The sequence below is a fragment of the Canis lupus genome, chromosome 10 (assembly GCF_003254725.2).
Source record: "Canis lupus dingo isolate Sandy chromosome 10, ASM325472v2, whole genome shotgun sequence".
Classification (NCBI taxonomy): Eukaryota; Metazoa; Chordata; class Mammalia; order Carnivora; family Canidae; genus Canis; species Canis lupus.
The window spans coordinates 29,540,441-29,560,291 of NC_064252.1; the positions used below are offsets into that span (position 1 = coordinate 29,540,441).

Below are 19,851 nucleotides of genomic sequence, written 5' to 3' on the forward strand. Positions count from 1 at the left end.
GCAGATGGTGCACCTGTCAGAGCTCATGAGGACAGTGTGCCCCACCAGGCGAGCAAGCATGAGCGTGTGTCTCAGCAGTCTGGCCAAGCCAGGAGCGGGGCAGTGACTGACCACTCCTGTCTGACCATAGGATGCTGCTGACCTCGGCCATGCAGGGAGCAGCTGAAGAAGGTTCACACTGCGGAAAAGGACTTTATCCCTTGTGTGGAATCAGACACACAAATCAGCTTGCTGCTCCCGACGCTGGTGGGCTGGCGTGTCAGGGCAGCCAGCGAGGAATAGCCAAGGAAGCGATATGCTATCATGAGCACTGGCCCAAGAGGGCGGCAGGCCTAGCAAGATAAAGCAGTCTGGGTCCATTCGGAGGAGGGCCAAAGTCCCCAGCACGTGGCCACTCTGTGTGATAAGGCAGGCTAAGATGGAGGGGGTGCTAACACCCCAGGGGCAGCAGGGAGCAGAAGTGGCCAGTGATAGTGTGGTACATGAACTCTGGCTTCTTCCCAGTTTTGGGTAAGAGTGGCCCGGGCAGGCTGGCAGGGCTCTGCACCCTGGCACGGGGGTCACCTGCCAAAGGACTAGCCCATGTCTAGGAGCCACTGAACACCTGGTTAAAACTGGAGTCTTCCCGTTGCCTGGGCTAATGTCTGGCTCGTGTGCGCGGGACACAGGAGGGAAGCTCCAGTTTGGACCAGCTGAGCCTAGCAGGCATGGAGGGCGAGGGCCTAGGGGACCTCTACCTCACCAAAGCCACTGGACCAGGCCCCTCCCCAAAAAGAGGTGGTTTAGGTTGGAGAAAGAACAGATGTAATGTGCAACTGCCACCTGCTTCCAGGCTTGGCTCATCTGCAAGCCCTGAAGCTTGGCTCAGACAGGACACCCCTGCCCCCCTGCTTAGGGAATGGACAGGCCCAGGGGTGTCCCTGGAGTTCTTTGCCCTACCTCCACCTGGTGGGCTGGCAGGGCTCAGTCTCCTGCACGCTCAGCTCAGGCCACAGCCCTTAGATCACTGGTGCCACCATCCTGTCACTGGTGGGAGCCAGTGGCTGCTCAGAGACAGGCCCAGGCCACACTCCAGGTCCTCCCAGCCCCGGGCTTCTGACCCCGCTGTCTTCCACAGGTTGACCTTTCAGGCAGCTCAACTGCTCTCACCACACAGCAGCCCACCGAGGGCTGGGCCATGACACTCCAGCCTGCCTTAAGCAGTGACTCTCGGGGAGCCAGGAAAGGTGGCTCCTCAAGACCAAGCTCTCAGATTGCCATGCATCGAATAAGAACAGACACCCTGTGCCTGGCTTGTGGCTCAGCTCCCGAGCTGTGTGCCAAGTCACCCGATCTAAGCCTCGGTGCTGTCATTTGAAAAATGGGGACAATGTGCCAATGCACAGGGCAACGCCCAGCACATGGTAAATGACAGCAGCTATGCGGTTTTCTCTGGGCTGGGGCAGCTCATGTGACCCTGAGTCACAGACTTGGCACCTGTGAGATGAGACGGTAACTTCACTTCCCCAGCATCACAGGACAAACTCCATGAGCCTGCGTGTGGCCTAGTGTGGTGCCTGGCACCTGGGCCCCAGACAGACTGTCCACACTGTCACACCCACTCCCATGGGCTTCCCGTTGCCGGGCTGGAGGCAGTCTGAGGGAGCCAGCAGTATGGAGGTGCCCCCGGCACGGAGGGATGCCACGGAGATGGTAGTGGGGCCTCCTGGCAGGGCAAGTGACTGCACCTGCCCGCACCTGCTCAGAGATGTTGCTGGATGCCCCATCCTGCTGTTCCACTTGTGCCATCTGCAGGTGCCTAGCTCCTGGGTGGCCCCCAGCCCGGCCCCAAACCGTCCTTGTCTGGTGAGGCCACTTCCCAGCTGGAGACTGAACGGCATTGCTAGCAGGATGCTTTTCTACCTTTAATTGGGTTACAAAAGACACCTCTCCCAGTACAAGGTCGGCCAACAGGTGGGTGGGCCCAGTGCCCGGGGGAGCCTCGCCTGGGAGGGACAGAGCGAGGATGCAGGGAAGGCAGTGGAGGTCATTGGGGTGCTGCGGGCAACCCCGGAAGCCTCCCCTCTGCAGCCTGGGGCTGGTGAGGCCTCCCCACACCGTGTGCAGTTTCGTACCTGGAGAGCGGGCAGCTTGGCAGAGGGCCACACACCCCGCCCTCAGCAGCTACCCAAACCTGGGGGCCCCACAAGCAGGTGCTGGGGAACAGACCCGGGGCTGTGACAAAGCTTGTGCCATATCCGGCCCCTAGCCAGGCCTCGACTAGCAGTGTGGGCTCCTCCGAGGTTGCATCCAGGAAGGGGATCACCCAGGGCAAGGAGTCACACCAGGGCGACCCGGCAGCCAGCCTGTCTGTCACAGGACCTCCCGGTTTTCAGCAAAGTAGTGGTCGGTTGGGGCAGAGGAGGAGGCAGAGGGGGGTCCAGCTCCCAACGGGGACCTGTCCTGTTACCCCAATTCATCCAGCTGCCCCTCCACAGCCCAAGTGGCGAGGCCCAGCATGGCTGGGTCAGCCCATCGTCGAGGAGGAGAGAAGGGGTAAGAAGCCATCCTCAACGCAGCCTTAACACCAAAGGAGGGAAAGCAGCCCCGGCCAAGGGGAATGAGAGCAGCAGGGGCTCGGGCTGCAGGCTCCAGGCCACCCCCCCCCCCCGCTCATAAGGCAAACAGCGTGTCCTCTTTCTCCTGGCTCTTCTTTCGAGGGGCAGCGCCACGAGCAGGACCCGGGGGGCCCTCGGCTGAGGGGCTGGAGAGGTTGGGCAACCGATCGGCAGCTTTGGCCCGTTCTTCCAGGAATTTGTCAAATTCTACAGGAACAAGAAGGGGACTAGGGTGGGTTCTGCGGCCACAGGGGAGAGGGGCAGGCGGGCAGGCGGGCAGGGCATCCTACCTTCGCTGGTGACGCCCTTGGGCTCCTCCGCGTCATTCCCCTGAGAAGGCAGGAGGCAGAGGTTACCACAGTGGTCCCGGCGGGCGTGGGGTGGGGGTAAGGGTGGACTCAGCCTCTGGCTGGGCCCAGGACCCGAACCTCGGCCCCACCCCTTCCTGAGCTGCAGACTTGGGTGTCACCTGACTGCTCCATGCCTCAGTTTCCCGCTTGGTAAAACTGGTTGTCGAGAAGCTAAGACGGTCATCACACTGAGTGCCAAGCCCAGGGTGGGGTGTGTAGCCCCTGGATCCTAAGTAGCAGTCCCTTTCCTGCCCGGTGTAGGTGGGCAGACTTGCCCTTGTGGTGGGAAGGGACCCAGAGGTGGGGACCACACAGGCTACAGGTGGGGTGAGGATGCCTTTGTGTCCACCTGACATGGGCCCTTGCCTGACCTGGGGCAGAAACACAGCCTTGGCCGCTGGCAGAAGGCAGCCTCTGGGCCTGGGAGCACTCAGGCCCTTGGTTGTTGGTGCCCAATGTGGGGGCGGGAAATGCGGGGGAAGGAGCCCGGATGGGACAGAGGAGGCTGGCTGCCCCTTCTGCTCGGGGCGGGGTGGGGTGGGGAGGCGCAGGGCTCTGCAGACAGCCTAGGCCCCTGCCTCCTCCGGGGCTCAGCAGTCTCCTGGTCTGTAAGACGGGGCTGCTGCAGGTGCCTCGCGGACAGGCCTGGGGGCTCAGCGCTGCCATGCTTACCCTCAGCCCCCCTCCTCCCCTCGGGCTGACGTTCCCAGGGACCCATGGTGGCTCAGGCAGCTGTGAGGTGTGCAGTGCCCAGGCCGCCTCAGAAGGGAGTGCCCCGAGGGGGTGGGCGGGTGGTGGGAGGTGTCCCACATGGATGCTCCCGTCCTTGTCGCTGTTCACCCTGCCCCAGCCCCGTGACCAGTCACTTCCTCATGAGAGAAACAGGGGCCCGCTGTCAGGTGGATGAGGAATGCGCCCGAGGCTTTGCTTCTGGGCTGGGGGGCCCCCGACTCACCACGTCAGTGGACAGCCACTGCTCGATGTCCTCCATGAGGCAGGCCTGGGTGACAGGGATCTGGAAGGAAGGGTGGGGGGGGGGGAACGGCAGTGAGGGGCAGTGCACTGGGTGGAAGGCCCCATAAGCTTGGGGCCCATAGGTTGGCCGGCCTATGGCATCACCCCCAACCCTCAAGCTTCCTCACTTATGAAGTGGGGCCACATGTGCCCCACACCCTTCTGGGGAGGTCAAGATCCTGGTAACCCCTCCAACGTGGCTCCTGCCACCGTGCTGGGCTGTGGTCAAGGGGGACGCAGGGCCAGCAGCTAGGCGGGGGGGGGGGGGGGGACGTGAGGAAGGGACGGACCCCCCTGCTGCCACATGCCAAGCGTGTGGAGGAGCATCTGATGGAAGAGTATTTGAAGTCCAGGGAGGAGCTGGCCTTCAGGGGTGGGGTAGGGAATGGCTTGGGCCAGGGGCGGCCGGCCTGTCTCCCGGCCCCTCTGGGGACTCTGAGCTCATGGTGGCGGGGCGGAGAAGCGCCGGAGTGCAGGGAGGTGCCCAAGTGCCCAGACAGGCCAGGCTGCTGACTCGGGGGCTGTGTGGCCGCTCACAGGGCCTTTGGCTCTGTGCCACAAACACGGGGGCTGGGGGCTTCCTTCTATGGTGTGAGGACCGGGGGGAGGCTTTGGGACAGAGTCGGAGACGGCAGTCTGTCTGGCCCTTCACACGTGTGGCTTGGGCAGGTTACTTCTCTGACCCGGCTTCCCCCATCTGCAGAGTTCACTCGTACCTACCTACTGTACCTACTGTCCAGGCTGCTGTGGGAATGAAAGGAGGGGACGGACAGAAGGACTCTGGCAGGGGGAGGTGCTGAGAAGCGCAAGGTACTATTCAGCTACTTTGGGAAGAGAGAGAGATGACAGTCCATCCCCAGCCAAGCCAGTTCTGTCCCCAAGTTCACTGTCCCCAGCACCAGCGGGCCCCAGTGGAAGCAGGGCCTGGAGCGGAGCAGGAGCCCACTTTCCGGCGGCAGCACATCCTCTAGCTGCCCACACCAGCTCCCTCCCCACTCAGCACTCTGCTGGCACTCAGCCCAGAAGGCCCAAACCAGACAGCCCGTCACCTCCCAGCTGCCAGGCGGGCCACCTGGCCTTGCTTCCAAGTCAGGAGCCAGTCAGGAGCCGGAAGCAGGCCCCAAGGAGCCCTGGAAGCGGGGGCAGAGGGGGTGGGACTGCGCTGAGTGCTGGGTGGGGGGTACCCACAGCACCCCTCATTCCTAACGGTCCCACCCCCTCTAACAGCACCCCCTAGGTGGAACCCCTGCTAGTGGCAGCCTTGGCTTTCGGGGTCAGCCAGCCTGGTCTCTCCTCACCATGCCTTGTCTCATCATCCAGGCACTGAGGCTCTTCTCACTGCTGCCTCCCATCTGGGTGAGAAAAGGTCACGCTGTGGTGGGAAGGGCAGGGACAGGGCCACTGGTATGCTGGCAGCCTTCTCCAACGTGGACGCTCCTTTTTAAGTAGGTAGGCCTATTACCACCTTAGGAGGCCTCGCATGTGTATGGGTGTGTGTGTGCATGCATGTGTGTATGCACACCTGTGCAGGTACTGGTGCTGCGGTGACAGGTAAGGGGACCAGGAAGCAGCAGAGGGTGTCTCTACAGAGGCCCTGGGACCCCAGAGTCCTGAATGTGCCGGGCAAAGCTTCTTCTCCCTTTCCAGAATGATCTTGGGGACAGACCTGAGCAATCCCAGCATGCAGGCAGCTGTTAGCCAGTCCCCTGGCTGTCCGGGGACTCTGATGGGTGTCCCGGGATTGGAACACTGGCTTACTCAGTCCCCTTGTGTTTATCGACCGGCAAACAGGATTCCTGAGGACCCGGATGATGGGTGGCAGAGGGGGACTGGAGTCCTGCCTCCCCAGCCCTGGACAGACCGGCTCAGAGTGGCACACGCTGTCCAGCACCCCCAGTCGCGGGACTCATGAAGCCTGGGGCAAACACTGGCTGCCTGTAGAGCTGGCTCTGGATTCCATGCTGTACTTTGCTGCTTGGAACCCAGCCTGACAGTTAGTGGGAGAAAGCCTTACAACCACCCAGCCAGATGTACACACCTTGGGAGCAGGTGGTTATGGACAGTTTTAAGAACATCATACCCTCATCTGATGGAAGCTGCTTAAATTTCTCGAGTGATCAGAGGAATAAACAGTAACTCAGCAGCTTCTGCTTTTTGGCAAGTAGAGGTGTGTGTTTTCTCCTTTTGGCTAACTTGCAATTGCAAGGTGGTGTAGGAGATCCAGGTTCTAGTTCTTTGGTGCCCCTGATGTGTGTGGCCCTTGCTGTGTGTCCCTGGGTGAGTGACACCTGTCTCTGGGCAGCAGCTCCTGCAGCTGCAACTAGAAGGGGTTGGCTGTAGAGTTAACCTCTGCCCCCGAGAGACCAGGTGGCCCGAGAGGGAACAGCTTCCTGCAGGCTTCCAGAGTGTTCACATTCATCTGGATTCCAGGAGCCAGATTTTCTGGAGAGTTCGCCTGTGTTCCTTAGAACTCTGCAGCCATCTGGGGCTCTTACTACCAGCACTGGCTGTGGGGCCAGAAAGACCAGCAGCTGTCAAACAACCTCGCAAAACCAAGCCTTGGTTTTCCCGCCTGTAGGTGGGGAGAAGCATCCAGCAGCACTGGGAAGGTGAAAGGCCTTACTCTGTGCCAGGCGCTGCACTAAAAATGTTAAACCTGCTGCCTCACTTGGCCTGTCAGTGGATCTCATCTGCCCAGGAGGATAGTAAGATGCCCTGAGGGTCTGTGTGAGGCCTCAGAGAGGCACACACAGGGCACAGGTTGCACAGATGACCACTTACAAAGGAAAAGAATAAGAGGCTCTGAGACACGGGTGTGAGTGTGCTCTGCTTGGTGCCCGGGCACAGTACATGCACGTGTGGGAGGCGTGTGAAGCTCGAGCTGCTCCTGCCTCCATAGTGCCGGGTCTTGCTCTGCTCTGACTTGGGAATGATTCCTGAGATGCTGGGGACACCTCTGGGGAGTCGCTGGGATGCCCTACCCGCAGGCATCATGGGCAGCTTCATCTTTCTACGTTCCCCTCCACTCAAGACGGACCATGACCTTCACCTCACATGAGGCTCCTAGCTGTCCCTCAGGCTCTGTCTCCTGTCACTCAGTACCACCCCCTGGCCTCAGAGGCCCGTGCTGTCACCGGCCCTCTCCTCTGCCAACCCTTCGCTGCTCCTGCCTCTCCGACCCCCGGGCCCTGCCGTTTCTAACTGCCTCCCCAGGAGCTACACTTACCGGAACAAGAATTCTCGCCACCCCAAAGGCATCCAGGGATGAATTCAAAGGGATGAGAACTATACTTGGAGTTCCTGCCAAGGTGGAGCAGTCGCCCAGAGAGGGTGCCCACTGGGCACCTGGCTAACAGTCCCCCATATGGCCAAGCACTTCGATGGAACTAAAATGGTTCCCAGATGGCCCCCTGCAGCTTTAGGGTCTGTCCTTTGGGCCTCTCTGTCCACACTCTTGCAGACAACAGGTCTCTGGAGGATGTTGACAGAGCTCTAACTCCGCCAAGCACCTTGAACGCCCCTCCAACGCATCCTACCCAAGGCCGTTACTCAAGTTGGCGTTGTGCCTCAGGACGCACAGCTGGGAAGCCGTGGCGCTGGGATGGGAGCCCAGGCTACAGAGTCCAGCTCTCTGGCTCACACTCGGGCTGTCCAAGTCCTTGCTCCAGCCCTTCCTCACTGTGAAGTGGGAATCACCACACTAGCTGCAAAGGGCCAACTGCAGAACCACGTGAGGAAGGGGCCAGGGCTCAGTGCACCAGGAGGCCGGTGGGCAGGTGTTCCCTGGCCTTCCTTCTGGACAAGGTGGTAGCGGACCCTCTGCTTACCGCTCCAGTGCTCTGCTGTCGGGCATCCAGGGCTCCCGCCAGACCATCTCTTGCTTGGGGGGCTTCATATTTCACCCTGAAACACAGAGACCCCCACAACCATGAATGCTGCCCTTGCTGTACCAGGTATGATGGGATGCAGGGGTGGGTGGGGACGAGCCAGACTCACATCCTGTGTGGACCTGCCTGGGTAACGGTTGACCTGGGCTCAGACATGTGACTATGACAGGTGGCGGCAAGGCTGAGGTGACAGAGGCTGGTGTCCGCCAATGGCTCTCACTCCAGGGATAAGAAATAGCCCCAGTGCCCCATGCCCATGGAGAATTTGTATCTCCAGAACCTTCTTTGAGGAGCTTCCACTTTGTGATGTAATAAATCGTGGTTCTGCGTAAGGCCACCTTTGGATGGGGAGTTCCCTTCTGCTACTCAAAACAGACACGCAGACGGCTGGGTGGGATGCCATCCCGCATGGCTCTCCAGCATGAAGCTCTCCCCTGCCCTGCCCTGCTCTGGTAGCCTGGTGGAGGGGCCTCTAAATTCCTGGGTGATGCCAGCCAGCCAGGCAGGGCACAGAGCACCGGGAGGGTGTTTGCTGTGTTTGAGGTGAATCTCGGGGGGGTGGGGGGGGCGCCAGAGGCCTTGGGGACCCAGCCCTGACTCTGGGAAAGAGTACTTATTCTCCCTCTGAAGCATCAGCAGGAGGGGAGGGCTCAGCAATGTCCCAGCCCAGCCTTGAGGGGAAGTGCCTCACACAATCGCAGCCACAGAAGAAAAAGCCCTGCACTTAGGGGTGGGCCAGGTCAAGGCTTCAGAACTGGGGCCCCGTTGAATAAAACCCCTGCAATGCCAAATGGCCTTCCTGGGAATGGGGGAGACCTGGCACTTCAAATGGCCTCTTGAGTAAGACCCCGAATTCCCAGGCAGCTACTTTGACAGCCCTGCCACCCACTACCTCCTGCAGGATGCAGAGTTGGCCAGGAGAGTGCAAGCATTAGCTAGCTCATCCCCCAGTTACATGGCTCCTTCCACTGGTGAGCTTCGGACTATCTGCAGGGCTGTGCAGGGGGTGGTGGTGGGGATGGCAGGCGGGGTGCTCACGCCCTCCTGGACAGTAGCTTTGCAGGCCTGGCTGACTCTGGGCAGTGAGAGCTGCTGAGGAGGAAGTGATGGCTAAGACTGAGCCATACGTTCTGACCCAGGGAAGACCTGCCCACTCAGGCTACGGAAGTAGCCATGTTGCTTTCCCTCTGAGACACGGCAGGTGTGTCATGGAAAAAAAGTAGAGTAAGGCACGTCCAGCCCTACGAACATACAGAAACTGATCCTTTTCTTCACTCAAAAGAACTACATGTTCTTTCCCAATTACATCCCCCACCTCTGCTTTTCTGTGTCTCTCCAACCCACAGAGCCCTGAGGACGAAGCCTGGCTGTCCCCTGGGCCAAGCCTGTGGCAGTGGAGGGCTGAAGACACTCCCACCAGAGGAAGCCCACAAGGCCCATTCCCAGCTGTAGATGCTGGGCCGGTGTCTGCTGCAAACATCCAGTGCAGGCAGGAGTGGGGACGGCTACCCCTCAGAGGGGTGTGGGGGGCTGGTGGACAGGGGCTGGAGCTAGTGCCACCTGGATGACAGTGGCACTGGGCGGGGGGGGGGGGGGGAGTGGAGCGTGTCCCCAGGATGATGATACAGAAGAAGGCGAGGAAGAGCAATCCACTTCCAGCAAAGCCTGGCTAAGGCACTCTGAGTCTGGCTCATTGAGATGTTCCCTATTGCTCTCATTGGCGTCCCAAGTGGAAAGGCCTGGTCAGCTAGAGGCCACGATGGTGGCAGCTGCCGTCGAGGCTGGAGCAGAAACAGGGACTCACAAGGAGCCAGCTTCCTGGTGAGGAGATGCAGAGCTGGTACAGATTAGAGGGAAGTGGGAGGGATCCCTGGGTGGCGCAGCGGTTTGGCGCCTGCCTTTGGCCCAGGGCGCGATCCTGGAGACCGGGGATCGAATCCCACATCGGGCTCCCGGTGCATGGAGCCTGCTTCTCCCTCTGCCTGTGTCTCTGCCTCTCTCTCTCTCTCTGTGACTATCATAAATAAATAAAAAAAAAAATTAGAGGGAAGTGGGAGCCAGAGAGGCAGAGGGAGGTGTGGGTCAGACACCAGGTGGGCAGAAGAGGCCTCAGAGGATTCAAGTGCCCTGGGAAACAGATAGAGGAGGGGAGTCCAAAGGCCAGTCAGGGCTAGAAGATCCAGCTGAAGCTGGGGGGGGGGAGGGGCGGGTAATTACCAAGCAGAACAAAAAGGAACTCGATGTTAGGGCACTCTCATCCCTGTGGGGTGCTTTTTGCTGTGGGGGAAACTAGTCCCCAGGAGGGCCTGCGAGGACCCATGACCCAAGAATGTATATACAGGATGTGCCCTCCCCTGGCATCTCATGCTCCCCCTGCCTCTGAGCTTTGTACTCACTGTTCTTTAGCCTGAAATGGCCTTCTTGACTCTCATCCTGGAGGTCCAGCCCTGAGCCCCCTCTGTAGAGCTGCCTGCCACGACGTGTGTCCGCGGTGCCTGGCCTACCCCTCCAGGACAGCATGTAGTGTGGCATGGCAATGGTCTGTGCATCTTATTTCCCATGAGGTTGCAGGCTCTGGAGAGCAGGGACTAGGTAGGCTTTTCTCTGTCCCCACGGCCTATTCCCCAAAGAAGCGATGGCACAAAAGCAGGCCTCAGCCAGGATGGCAAGCTGGACTACCCTCCAGGCTGCAAATCCCACTGGACTCATTAGCTTCCCTCCACACCATGATCTCACAGTGCCCCAAATTCCATGGCAACCGTGAGCTGCTGGGCCCTGAGCACCGCAGCCTGGGTGTGCAGACTCCCAAAGATGCAGCTCCTAGCCCGGGCTGCCTACGGTCAGCTGCCAGGGCTGAGTAGCCCCATGCAGCCAGGCTGGCTGCAGCCTAACGGATTTGACCTGGCTGTGGTGTGGTGAGGACATTCCAGGGCCCCCGGAGGCCCACTGACAGTTCCCAGATAGGGCAAGGTGGGGAGGTGAAGGCCATTCAAATGACCACAATGACCACTGGGGAGCAAGGGGCAACTGGTGAGGGAATCCCTTACTCTAGAGCTCTCCTTGGCTGTAAATCCTGGCTGCCCACAGCTTGGTCCTGGGTCCTGAACCAAGGGCTGAGAATAGCAAGCAAAGCTTCTCCTGACACACCTGTATGGGGCCAGTCCCGAGAAGCTGAGGCAAAGGGCCAGCCTTGGCTGCTGAAAGCACCTCCCTGAAAACACTTCCCAGGCAAGGACAGAACCCCAGCTCCAGTGCAGAGGGGTAGGCCCAGTGGAGCCATAGGGACTTTGGGGGGAAAGTTAAGGGTGGCTAGGGATTATCACAAATGACCAGACGAGTCCCCGAGGTCTTCTCAGGGATCTTCCCTGCCTGCCCTGGAGGGCCTGTTGTGTGGCCTCCATGTAGTGGTGGTGGCTCAGGCTAGAGATGCAGTTATGGAACTAGCAGCCCTGGGCTCTCAACCTAGTGCTGCCAAGGATCAACGGCCTGACTTGGGGCAAATGACCCAGCCCTCTGGGGCCTTGCCTTCCTCCTCTGATCAGATTATGTAAGATTCTGGCATATGGTGGTTCATCAAGGCACAGGGGACCCTTCCCTCGCCCAGGCCTGCCCAGGGGGCACCAAGTCTGCCTCTTGGCTGCAGGGTATCTAGGCCACAAGGGACTGATCTAGAAGATAGCAGCTCTGCCATCCCGAAGAGGGCAGGGGGCTGTGCGCCCTTCCATGTGGTGTGCCAAGCAGCTGGGTTCAGGGATCCTGAGCGGCTCTGCCCTGACAGGGAGCAGCCCAAACTGCAGGGAACAGGCTGGGCCCGGGGCCACTCACTCTTTCCGTTGGTCAGCCAGAGAGCTGCCCCGGGTCAGTGCAAACATGTCAAACTCGCCTTCCAGTTGGCCAGAGGCCTCCAGAGACTGCAGGCCAGCCCTTACGCTGCTGGAACCGAGGTCTGCGGGGACAGAAAGACACATGAAGGGCCCACCAACGGTCCCTGCATGCTAAGCAGCAGTTGAGCTGCCAGGCCCAGGGAGGACTCTGGAGAAGCACAGGGTGGGGGGTGGGGACAGTGCAGGTGTATGGCTGGGGCAGGCCACCTGCTGGCTGAGGGACCGCGGCCATGTGACTTCCTCTCCTTATGGTGGAGGCACAGGTCCCCGCCCAGGGCAGCTGTGAGAACAGGAAACCTGCCTCGCACATCTGGCACAGTACATGGCTGAGCATTGGGTGAGTGATCAGACGTGTGGCGGCGTTTTCAAACAGCCTAGTTGTAGCAGTTCAGAGCAGGCCCTTGATGACTTCCTAGGGCTTGGCACTGGCAGGCAGCCAGCAGCAGGGAGACTCATCACAGTGATGGTGATGGCAACTGCTGGCATGTCCCGGGTGCACACCTTGGGCCCCCTTCATGCGTGTGCTTACCCAGTCCTCACGGTGATCCTGGAGGAAGGGCCCGTTCCTGCCCGTTACACAGGAGCTAAGGGGACACGGGACATTCAAGTGACTAGCCTAAGCTCACCCAGATGGCTCATATCACAGAGGATTCGGTGTTGAGGGGCGACCACAGAGCAGTGGGCTTCTGAGGTCCAAGGGGGCTTGGGAGTTGCAGGCTGTGGGGGAGAGCCCCCTGCGTTCAGTCCTGGGTACCCAACCTTGCAGTGGGGCTCAGCCTGGTAAGGTGAGGTTTGGGCTGATGTTGTGCTGCTGGCACTCCAGCTCCACCAGTCTAACAGGAGGGCACCTCCAAGCTGCAGGGGTGCCCACAGCAACATGATGTGCCCTCGGCCAGAAGGGGCACACTGCACTTACTCATTCCTGCCAGCTGGGACGAGAGGCTGCCAGTGGCCACCTGGTCAGGGCCCATGTCGATCAGGTCAGCCGCCGCCTCGGCCTCTCGTGGGGCCTGGGGAGAAGGGAGATGCCACCGTTGCTCAAGGAGTGCCCCAGTGCCACAAGTGCCCCAGTAACCAGGACAGGGAATCAGGGAGTCATCCCCACTCTGCCTCTAGCTCAGCTGCACCCCCTGGGAGGTGGGGAAGAACCTTGGGCATCACCTGGTGGCAAAGCCTTAGTTACCTTAAAGGAACAGTGACATAAAACACGAGAAGGGGACTTCTCTCTGAGCCTGGATAAGGAGGCACATGCTATGCTGGATGTCCAGGGAGGGAGGTGAGCACAGCCCTCCTCCTCTTTCCCATCAACAAAGGCATGATCTGGGCCCAGAAAAGTGCCTTTACCTTGCCAGTCTGGCCTGTTCGGAACCGTTCAAACCTATGAAGACAGAAACGAGCAGTCAGAGAGGCAGAGAGGCCCCCTCAGCACAGGCCAGGCAGAGCTCTTCACACTGCCAGCCTCCAAATCAATGGTAGTGGGTCAGGATTAGGGTGACAGGTCCAGTTTACACCTGCTATCCCTGGGCAACTGTTAACAGTGCTCCTCATTTGCTTGTCAGAGTGTCTCAATCGAATGATCAATTCTCTGGCCACTTGTCATGACCGGCAGTAAACTAACAAACAGGAACAGGCTAGAACAAAGAGGAAAGTGGAGATGCACGGCACACGGCAAGGTAAGTGCTGTTTTATCAAATGTGTTCAGTGGTGAGTGAGCCTACTGACGTGAGTACGTGTCAGTGGCTCTCCTGAGTGGTGTCAGCACATCTCTTATGCTGCATCATGGAGCCACTGGGATTAGCCTCTGACAGGCCAACAGGCTGCTGAGGTGGCTGGAGAGAGCTGTGGTCTGCTGAGGCCCGGCCCTATCACCTACTGAGTAACTGTGGGTACGCCACCTCTGAACCTCAGCTTCCTTGTCTATTCCAAGGGGGTGATAGAGAAACCTGCCTCTCAGACACAAGGATCCAGTGAAGACACTATGAGTAGGATAGGGAACTAGGAGGCAGCAGGCGTAGGTCAGGCCTGATGCCTGTGGGTGTCAAGAGGCCCCAGTCATCCCCAGACTGGGCCCTTGGGCCACCTCAGCCCACACCCCAAAATGGCAGAAAGGGACTCTTCTATTCTACTGGGCCAGCAAGCAGGAAGTGCTGGGCAGCTGTGGCCCACAGGGGTCCCTCCCCTTTCTAGACTGACTCAGAATCACTCAGTGTCTTGCTGGATAAAGACAGGAAATGAACTGGTGAAGGCTGGATAACTGTCTTGGCCCAGACTCCACTGGCTGCTAAGTGCTTACAGGTGTCACTCTGTAGACTCTTAGTCACCCCACGGGGCAGGCACCACCATGAACCTCATTTTCAGATACAGAGAGAGCCTGGTGCCCCTTCTGTAATAGCACCTGAGTGCCCTCTGGGGTGCTGCTCGTCTCCCATTTCCTGTGATTCTGGTGCGACTGCCTTCAAGGGGCCCTCTTCCTTCCCTAACTGGTGGGTATAATGGAGCTGAGCCAATCAGGCTCTCTTGGAGAGCTGACTCTTGAACAGAGTGACAGATAGTGGGTAAGTGTTTGAGGCTTATTTCCTGAAGGCAGCACCCTAGAGTCATGGTCCAGGAGTTTCTGCCCCGAGACCTCTGAGCTGTCCTGGGATCTTTCTTTCCCACACTGCGGGTGGGACTCGCTGTTGTACTCTTAGGATTCTGAAAGCTATCCATTTCATAAAGGCTCTTCTAATGAATCCATTTCTTGCTAAAGTGAGTGTCATGTAATGTGCAAAGAGTCAAAGAGCCGTAGTTAAGTCAAGTAGCAGGTCCACGGCCCCAGAGCCAGGCAGCGGTGGAGTGAGCAAGGACAGTGAGCAAGGATAGAGCAGGCCTGTGTGCAGGGACACGGGGGCAGCACAGGGGGCAGGCACGGGGGGCAGGGCACACTCTGGCAAAGTGAGAAGTGGCTGGAAGGCGGGGTCAAGTTCATGCCCACTGGGGAAGGAGAGAGCTGAAGGCACGCGGTCTAGTGTCTGAGAGGGAGGCGAGAGGAGCTTAGATGGTGTAGAGAGGGAGCCAGGGGAGGGAATGGGCTAGGGCAGCTGGCCAGAGGCTGGTGGTGGTGGTGGTGGTGGGGGTGGTGGGCTACCGTTCGTGGCGCAGGAACACGTTGTTGAGGTTGTCGTTGACGATGAGCAACTCCTCGGTGAGCTGCTCATTGGCGATTCGGGGGATAAGCTCCAGAACCCGCTGCTGCATGGCGCGGCACGTCCGGTTGAGCTCCTGCAGGTGGAGGAAGAGAGATGGTCACAGCTCCAGGGCCCAGAGCAAGGCCAGGGCTCGGGCTCCAGCCTCTGTGCCACCCTGGATGACGGAGGGGCTTCCAAACCGGACTCCAAGCTCCACAGGGAGAGCTTTCAGGGTTCCATAAACAAGCCTCTGGATCCCACCTCCAGTGATCTACGCCAACACCGAACACGCAGCAGACAAGCCATACGCAAGACAGAGCAGCTGGTTTAACCTGGCTTTGTGCCGAATTCTCATTGCCACCTTTGCTTGGTTGAAAAACCAAGAATACAAAGCGTAACTTCTCTTTGGAACAGTGGAACAAAGCGTAACTTCTCTGGAGGACCAGGATCTTTTGGTAACCAAAACAAAAAATTAAACCAGACCACTCTAGCTGTTACCTGCAAACTCCGATTTTGAATTTTTCCCTCATTATTTTCCCTAAATTATTTGTTTGTTTTTTTTTTTTTAAAGATTTTATTTTTTAATTCTTATTTATTTATGATAGTCACAGAGAGAGAGAGAGAGAGAGGCAGAGACATAGGCAGAGGGAGAAGCAGGCTCCATGCACCGGGAGCCCGACGTGGGATTCGATCCCGGGTCTCCAGGATCGCGCCCTGGGCCAAAGGCAGGCGCCAAACCGCTGCGCCACCCAGGGATCCCTCCCTAAATTATTTGAGAGCAAGACAGCGAGCATGAGGTGTGGAGAAGAGCAGAGGGAGAGGGAGAAGCAGACTCCTCGATGAGCATGGAGCCCAACGTGGGGTTCGATCCCAGGACCCCTGAGATCATGACCTCAGCTGAAGGCAGATGCTTAACTGACTGAGCCACCCAGGTGCCCCTTCCCTAATTCCTTTTTAAATACTTTTTATGTTGGAATCATTTCAGATTTGCAGAGAAGCTGCCAAGATAATAAAGTTCCTGTGAACCCTTCATGCAGCTTCTCCTCAGTCTGGCATTTATCAAACTGAAGACATTAACGCTGAGCCAATGCTATGAACTAATTCCAGACTTTCTTCAGCCTTGCTGTTTTCCCACTAACGTCCTTCTGCTCCAGGATCCCATACTGTACTTAGTCACCATGTTGTTGATTGATTTTTAATCATTAAGTTATATATTTAAGCTCCTTTGGGCAAGAGAAAAAAATGAAAAGCCACAGCAGTGTAAGTTTTTCATTTGTAAGACAGACTCTTTCTTCAGGTTCAAGCCACTAGGTGGACAGATGCCTGGGTCACATGTCAAGGTGCAAAGTCGTTGGCACTTTTCTCCAGGAGGCACCACGAGGACCAGACGCTGCTCTGCTCTTGACATTGGTTTCTTTTGCACCCTGTTACCCACCTCCTCCTAGAAATTCCTCATCTGCCTTCATGTGGGGCAGGGCGGGCCTGAGTGACTTGCAACACCCTGTAGACCTCCCCTCTCTTCCTCCTGTGACCAAGCACACTTGTGGCTTTGTACTCACTTCCTTACACCACCCCCCACCTCCTGCCCTTTAAGAGCAAAAGAGCAGCAACTGGAGCCAGGCTCCTGGGTCCAAATTCCAGCTCTGCTGCTTATTAGCCATGTGACCCTGGGCATACTCCATGACCTCTCCTTGCCTCAGTATGCTGATCAAGAAAACAGGGATAATGACAGTACCTCCCTCTTGTGGGGTGTGGTGAGGATGAAATGAATGTATGTCTATCAGGTGTTTACATCAGAGCCCAGTGCATGAGAGGTGCTCATTACTTATGAGCTGTCACCAGGAAAACCCAATCACTCGCACCTGGGGACTCCTGGGCCCTGGGGTCTCCCAGCTTTCTTGGCACCTCTGTGAACTAACCTCCATGGGTAGGGTGGGGCCTCAATGGTCCCCAGCTGTGGATGGGACTGTGGGAGTATTGCATGACACCTAGAGCAAAAACCTGTGGCTCCCACCAGCCCCGGGGCCCAAGACCAGCTGCCCTCTCCTCTCAAAGCTGGAGCTGCTCTCACCCCTGCCTGCTAAGCTCTGTGTTCTGAAAGGGGGAAATCAGAACCATCTTATAGATGAGGAGACTGAGGCAAGAGGAGCTATTTTGTTCAAACCAGGAAATGCTAGAGCTCCGAATTCCCATGTGAGGGAGTCCAAAGTCCTTGATTTCAACCTCTTCCACTGTGATTTCAACCTCCTCTTCTTGTTCAGAGTAAGTCACAAAAACTGTGGCATGGGTGGGGAAGGTGGGGCTCACCTGTAGCAGCTCCAGGTCTGCAGGCTCTGCCTGGGTTGGCACCAGCTCCGTCAGCATCTCCGACATCACCCTCACATTCCCACTCACCATTTCGAGCTCACTGCGCAGCTTCGCAATCTGAAACACACCATGGGCCATGGTGAGCTAAGCCAGGCGTCCAGAGCCAACCACCGCCGCCAAGGAGTGTCTGGCACCAGTAGCCAGGGCAGGGGTGAGGGCCCCCAGAGGAGCCGACCGCAAGTACCCTCTGGGCTCCTGAGCCACAGCCCTGCACTAGGAGGCCTCGCGTGGGCTGCCCCTCGCCCCCAGACCCCCTCAAAGAGGTGCTACCAACCGTCACCATCTCTAAACTGGGGAGCCTGGGTCAGGGAAGACCAAAAGGAGTGGAGCTGAGAGTTAAGTGCAGCACAGATATGGCTGGAGGGTGCTAGCAGCTCCTGGGGCCCAGGTGGCAGCTAACGAGGCCCCGGGGGGGCAGCTCCCAGCCACAGGGAGATGAGAGAGTCAGGAGGCCTGCTTCCCTCCCAGAGTGACAGGATCTTACTCCTCCTTCTCCTAGGACGGTAGGATTTTTACTCCCTTCTCCCGTCCTGTGAGGACAAGATGTTGTCTTGTTCCTGGTTTGCTACTCCTGGCCTATTCTGGTATCCCAGACTCTCCCAAGTGTGAGTTCCAGCGCCACTCCCCCACTGGAGTATGATACTCAGATTTAGTACACGTTAAAAAGATGTCAGCAGATTTTCAGTGATTGAAGGGTTCCGAGGTCTTGGCTTGGGCAATTGGTGGAAATCATGTTGCACAGTCTCCACACAGGTGAGGTGGTGAAGGGCCACTGGGCCAGTGTCTTATGCTGTGGGGCTCTGTGGGGTGGTGTCCTCAGGAGCACTGTGGACACTGTGAATGTCCAGGAAGTGATCGGTATGGAAGTTCTAAAATTAATCTGCACAGGGATGCCTGGGTGGCTCAGTGGTAGAGAATCTGTCTTCAGCTCAGGACGTGATCCTGGAGTCCCGGGATCGAGTCCCACATCGGGCTCCCTGCATGAAGCCTGCTTCTCCCTCTGCCTGTGTCTCTGACTCTCTCATGAATAAATAAAATCTTTAAAAAATTAAATTAATCTGGACAAAGAATCCCTTGCCATGGAATACCGCATGGGTCTAGTATTAAGTGGCCTACACTTGGAGAGATGCATGTGACCTAGCTGATTTCAGAACAGGAATGTTACTATATTAAATTCACGATGCCTGATAGCACCTACCATTTACTGACCACCTATGAAGTGCCGAGCATTTAAATTTTACTGCTAATTAAACTTTACCATAGTCTTAACAAAGCACATATCACTATCCCAGACTTTATAGGTGAAAAGAAATGGGGGCTCAGACAAGTAGTACATCCACCGAGATTCACAGATCCCTTCCAAACCCCACAAAAACATCTGGTGTTTGGCCTAACTGAACACTCTCGGTGTAAATTAGTGGAAAGACTACTGACCACAAGCCCAGCATGTCCGGGTCAGATGGGACCTAATTACAATGGAGTCCGGGAGTGCTATCACTGCCTACCTCAAAGCCTTCCTACGCCCCAGGAGACAAAAGGGGAGCTGCAAATTAACAACCCCTACCTGGTTTTGTTTAGCAAGAGCCTCTGGCAGTGGATGTAACCAGTCTTAATCCACACAGAGGTTAGACTTCAGGCAAATTGATGAAAATCATAACCTGGTTACATAAAATTTGGATTGTGGGGTGATTTTACAATTTTTATGTACCTTTAATTTTTTGTCCAGTTGGGAAAACTTTTCTAGTAATACTTGTAACTCTGGGAGGTGAGTTTATAACTTGCTGTAAGATATTGAATACAGGGCAGCTCGGGTGGCTCAGCGGTTTGGCACCACCTTCAGGCCAGGGTGTGATCCTGGAGACCTGGGATCAAGTCCCATGTCGGGGTCCCCCTGCATAGAGCCTGCTTCCCGCTCTGCCTGTGTCTCTGCCTCTCTCTCTCTCTGTGTCTCTCATGAATAAATAAAATATTAAAAAAAATATCAAATACAAAAGTTTCTCTTCAGGTAGGTTGGGATGGGAAGGGACGCTGGCAGGTCTGTTCATAAATCCAAATGAGAGTGCAGGAGAACAGTGGATGCACTTTAGAAGGTCAGGTTTCACTTTGTTTCCATCACAGACCTGCGTCTCTCTCCCCTGTACTTTTATTTATTTATTTTTAATAAAGATTTTATTTATTTATTCATGAGAGACACAGAAAGAGAGGCACAGACACAGAGGGAGGAGAAGCAGGCTCCACGCAGGGAGCCCGATGTGGGATTCAATCCTGGGAATTCAGGATCAGGCCCTGAGTCAAAGGCAGATGCTCAACCGCTGAGCCATCCAGGCATCCCTCCCCTGTACCTTTAGCAGCTAAGTTTTCACACTTAGCTGATATGATGGCTCTGGAGTTCTTACCACGTCTCAAAAGGGGGCACCCCAACAACACAAGGCCTTGACCCGCATCCCAACAGCCATGTCTAAAATGAGAGTGCACTGGGGCACCTGGCTGGCTCAGTCAGAACAGCATGCAGCTCTTCATCCCAGGGTTGTGAGTTTGAGCCCCACGCTGAGTGTAGAGATTATTTAAATCCATAAACAAATAAA

General features: G+C 57.2%; 1 protein-coding gene and 1 long non-coding RNA gene across 5 annotated transcripts in view; one reads left to right on the forward strand and one right to left on the reverse strand.

The window, feature by feature from the left end:
• Window positions 1-1,891: 1,891 nt before the first annotated feature.
• TOM1 (target of myb1 membrane trafficking protein) overlaps window positions 1,892-19,851 on the reverse strand; it is a 39,923-nt gene continuing 21,963 nt past the window's right edge. For 2 of the 3 annotated variants that reach the window (XM_035696492.2, XM_035696494.2), the window contains exons 7-16: window positions 17,207-17,323; window positions 14,860-14,993; window positions 13,077-13,110; window positions 12,649-12,742; window positions 11,674-11,794; window positions 7,789-7,864; window positions 5,260-5,313; window positions 3,903-3,962; window positions 2,888-2,927; window positions 1,892-2,804 (exon numbers count right to left, since the gene is read on the reverse strand). In XM_035696492.2, coding sequence (XP_035552385.1) covers window positions 2,653-2,804; window positions 2,888-2,927; window positions 3,903-3,962; window positions 5,260-5,313; window positions 7,789-7,864; window positions 11,674-11,794; window positions 12,649-12,742; window positions 13,077-13,110; window positions 14,860-14,993; window positions 17,207-17,323 — 882 coding nt within the window. In that variant the 3' untranslated portion in view covers window positions 1,892-2,652. The remainder of the gene's footprint in view (window positions 2,805-2,887; window positions 2,928-3,902; window positions 3,963-5,259; window positions 5,314-7,788; window positions 7,865-11,673; window positions 11,795-12,648; window positions 12,743-13,076; window positions 13,111-14,859; window positions 14,994-17,206; window positions 17,324-19,851) is intronic. The other variant, XM_025461376.3, reaches the window with a different exon arrangement.
• LOC112668789 (uncharacterized) lies at window positions 10,080-16,168 on the forward strand. Of its 2 annotated transcripts, none has more exons than XR_003141877.3 (4): window positions 10,080-10,878; window positions 11,996-12,069; window positions 13,292-13,405; window positions 15,885-16,168. It is a non-coding gene; the product is annotated as an uncharacterized LOC112668789 (long non-coding RNA). The 2 variants fall into 2 exon arrangements; XR_003141873.3 differs by having other exon boundaries at window positions 10,084-10,818.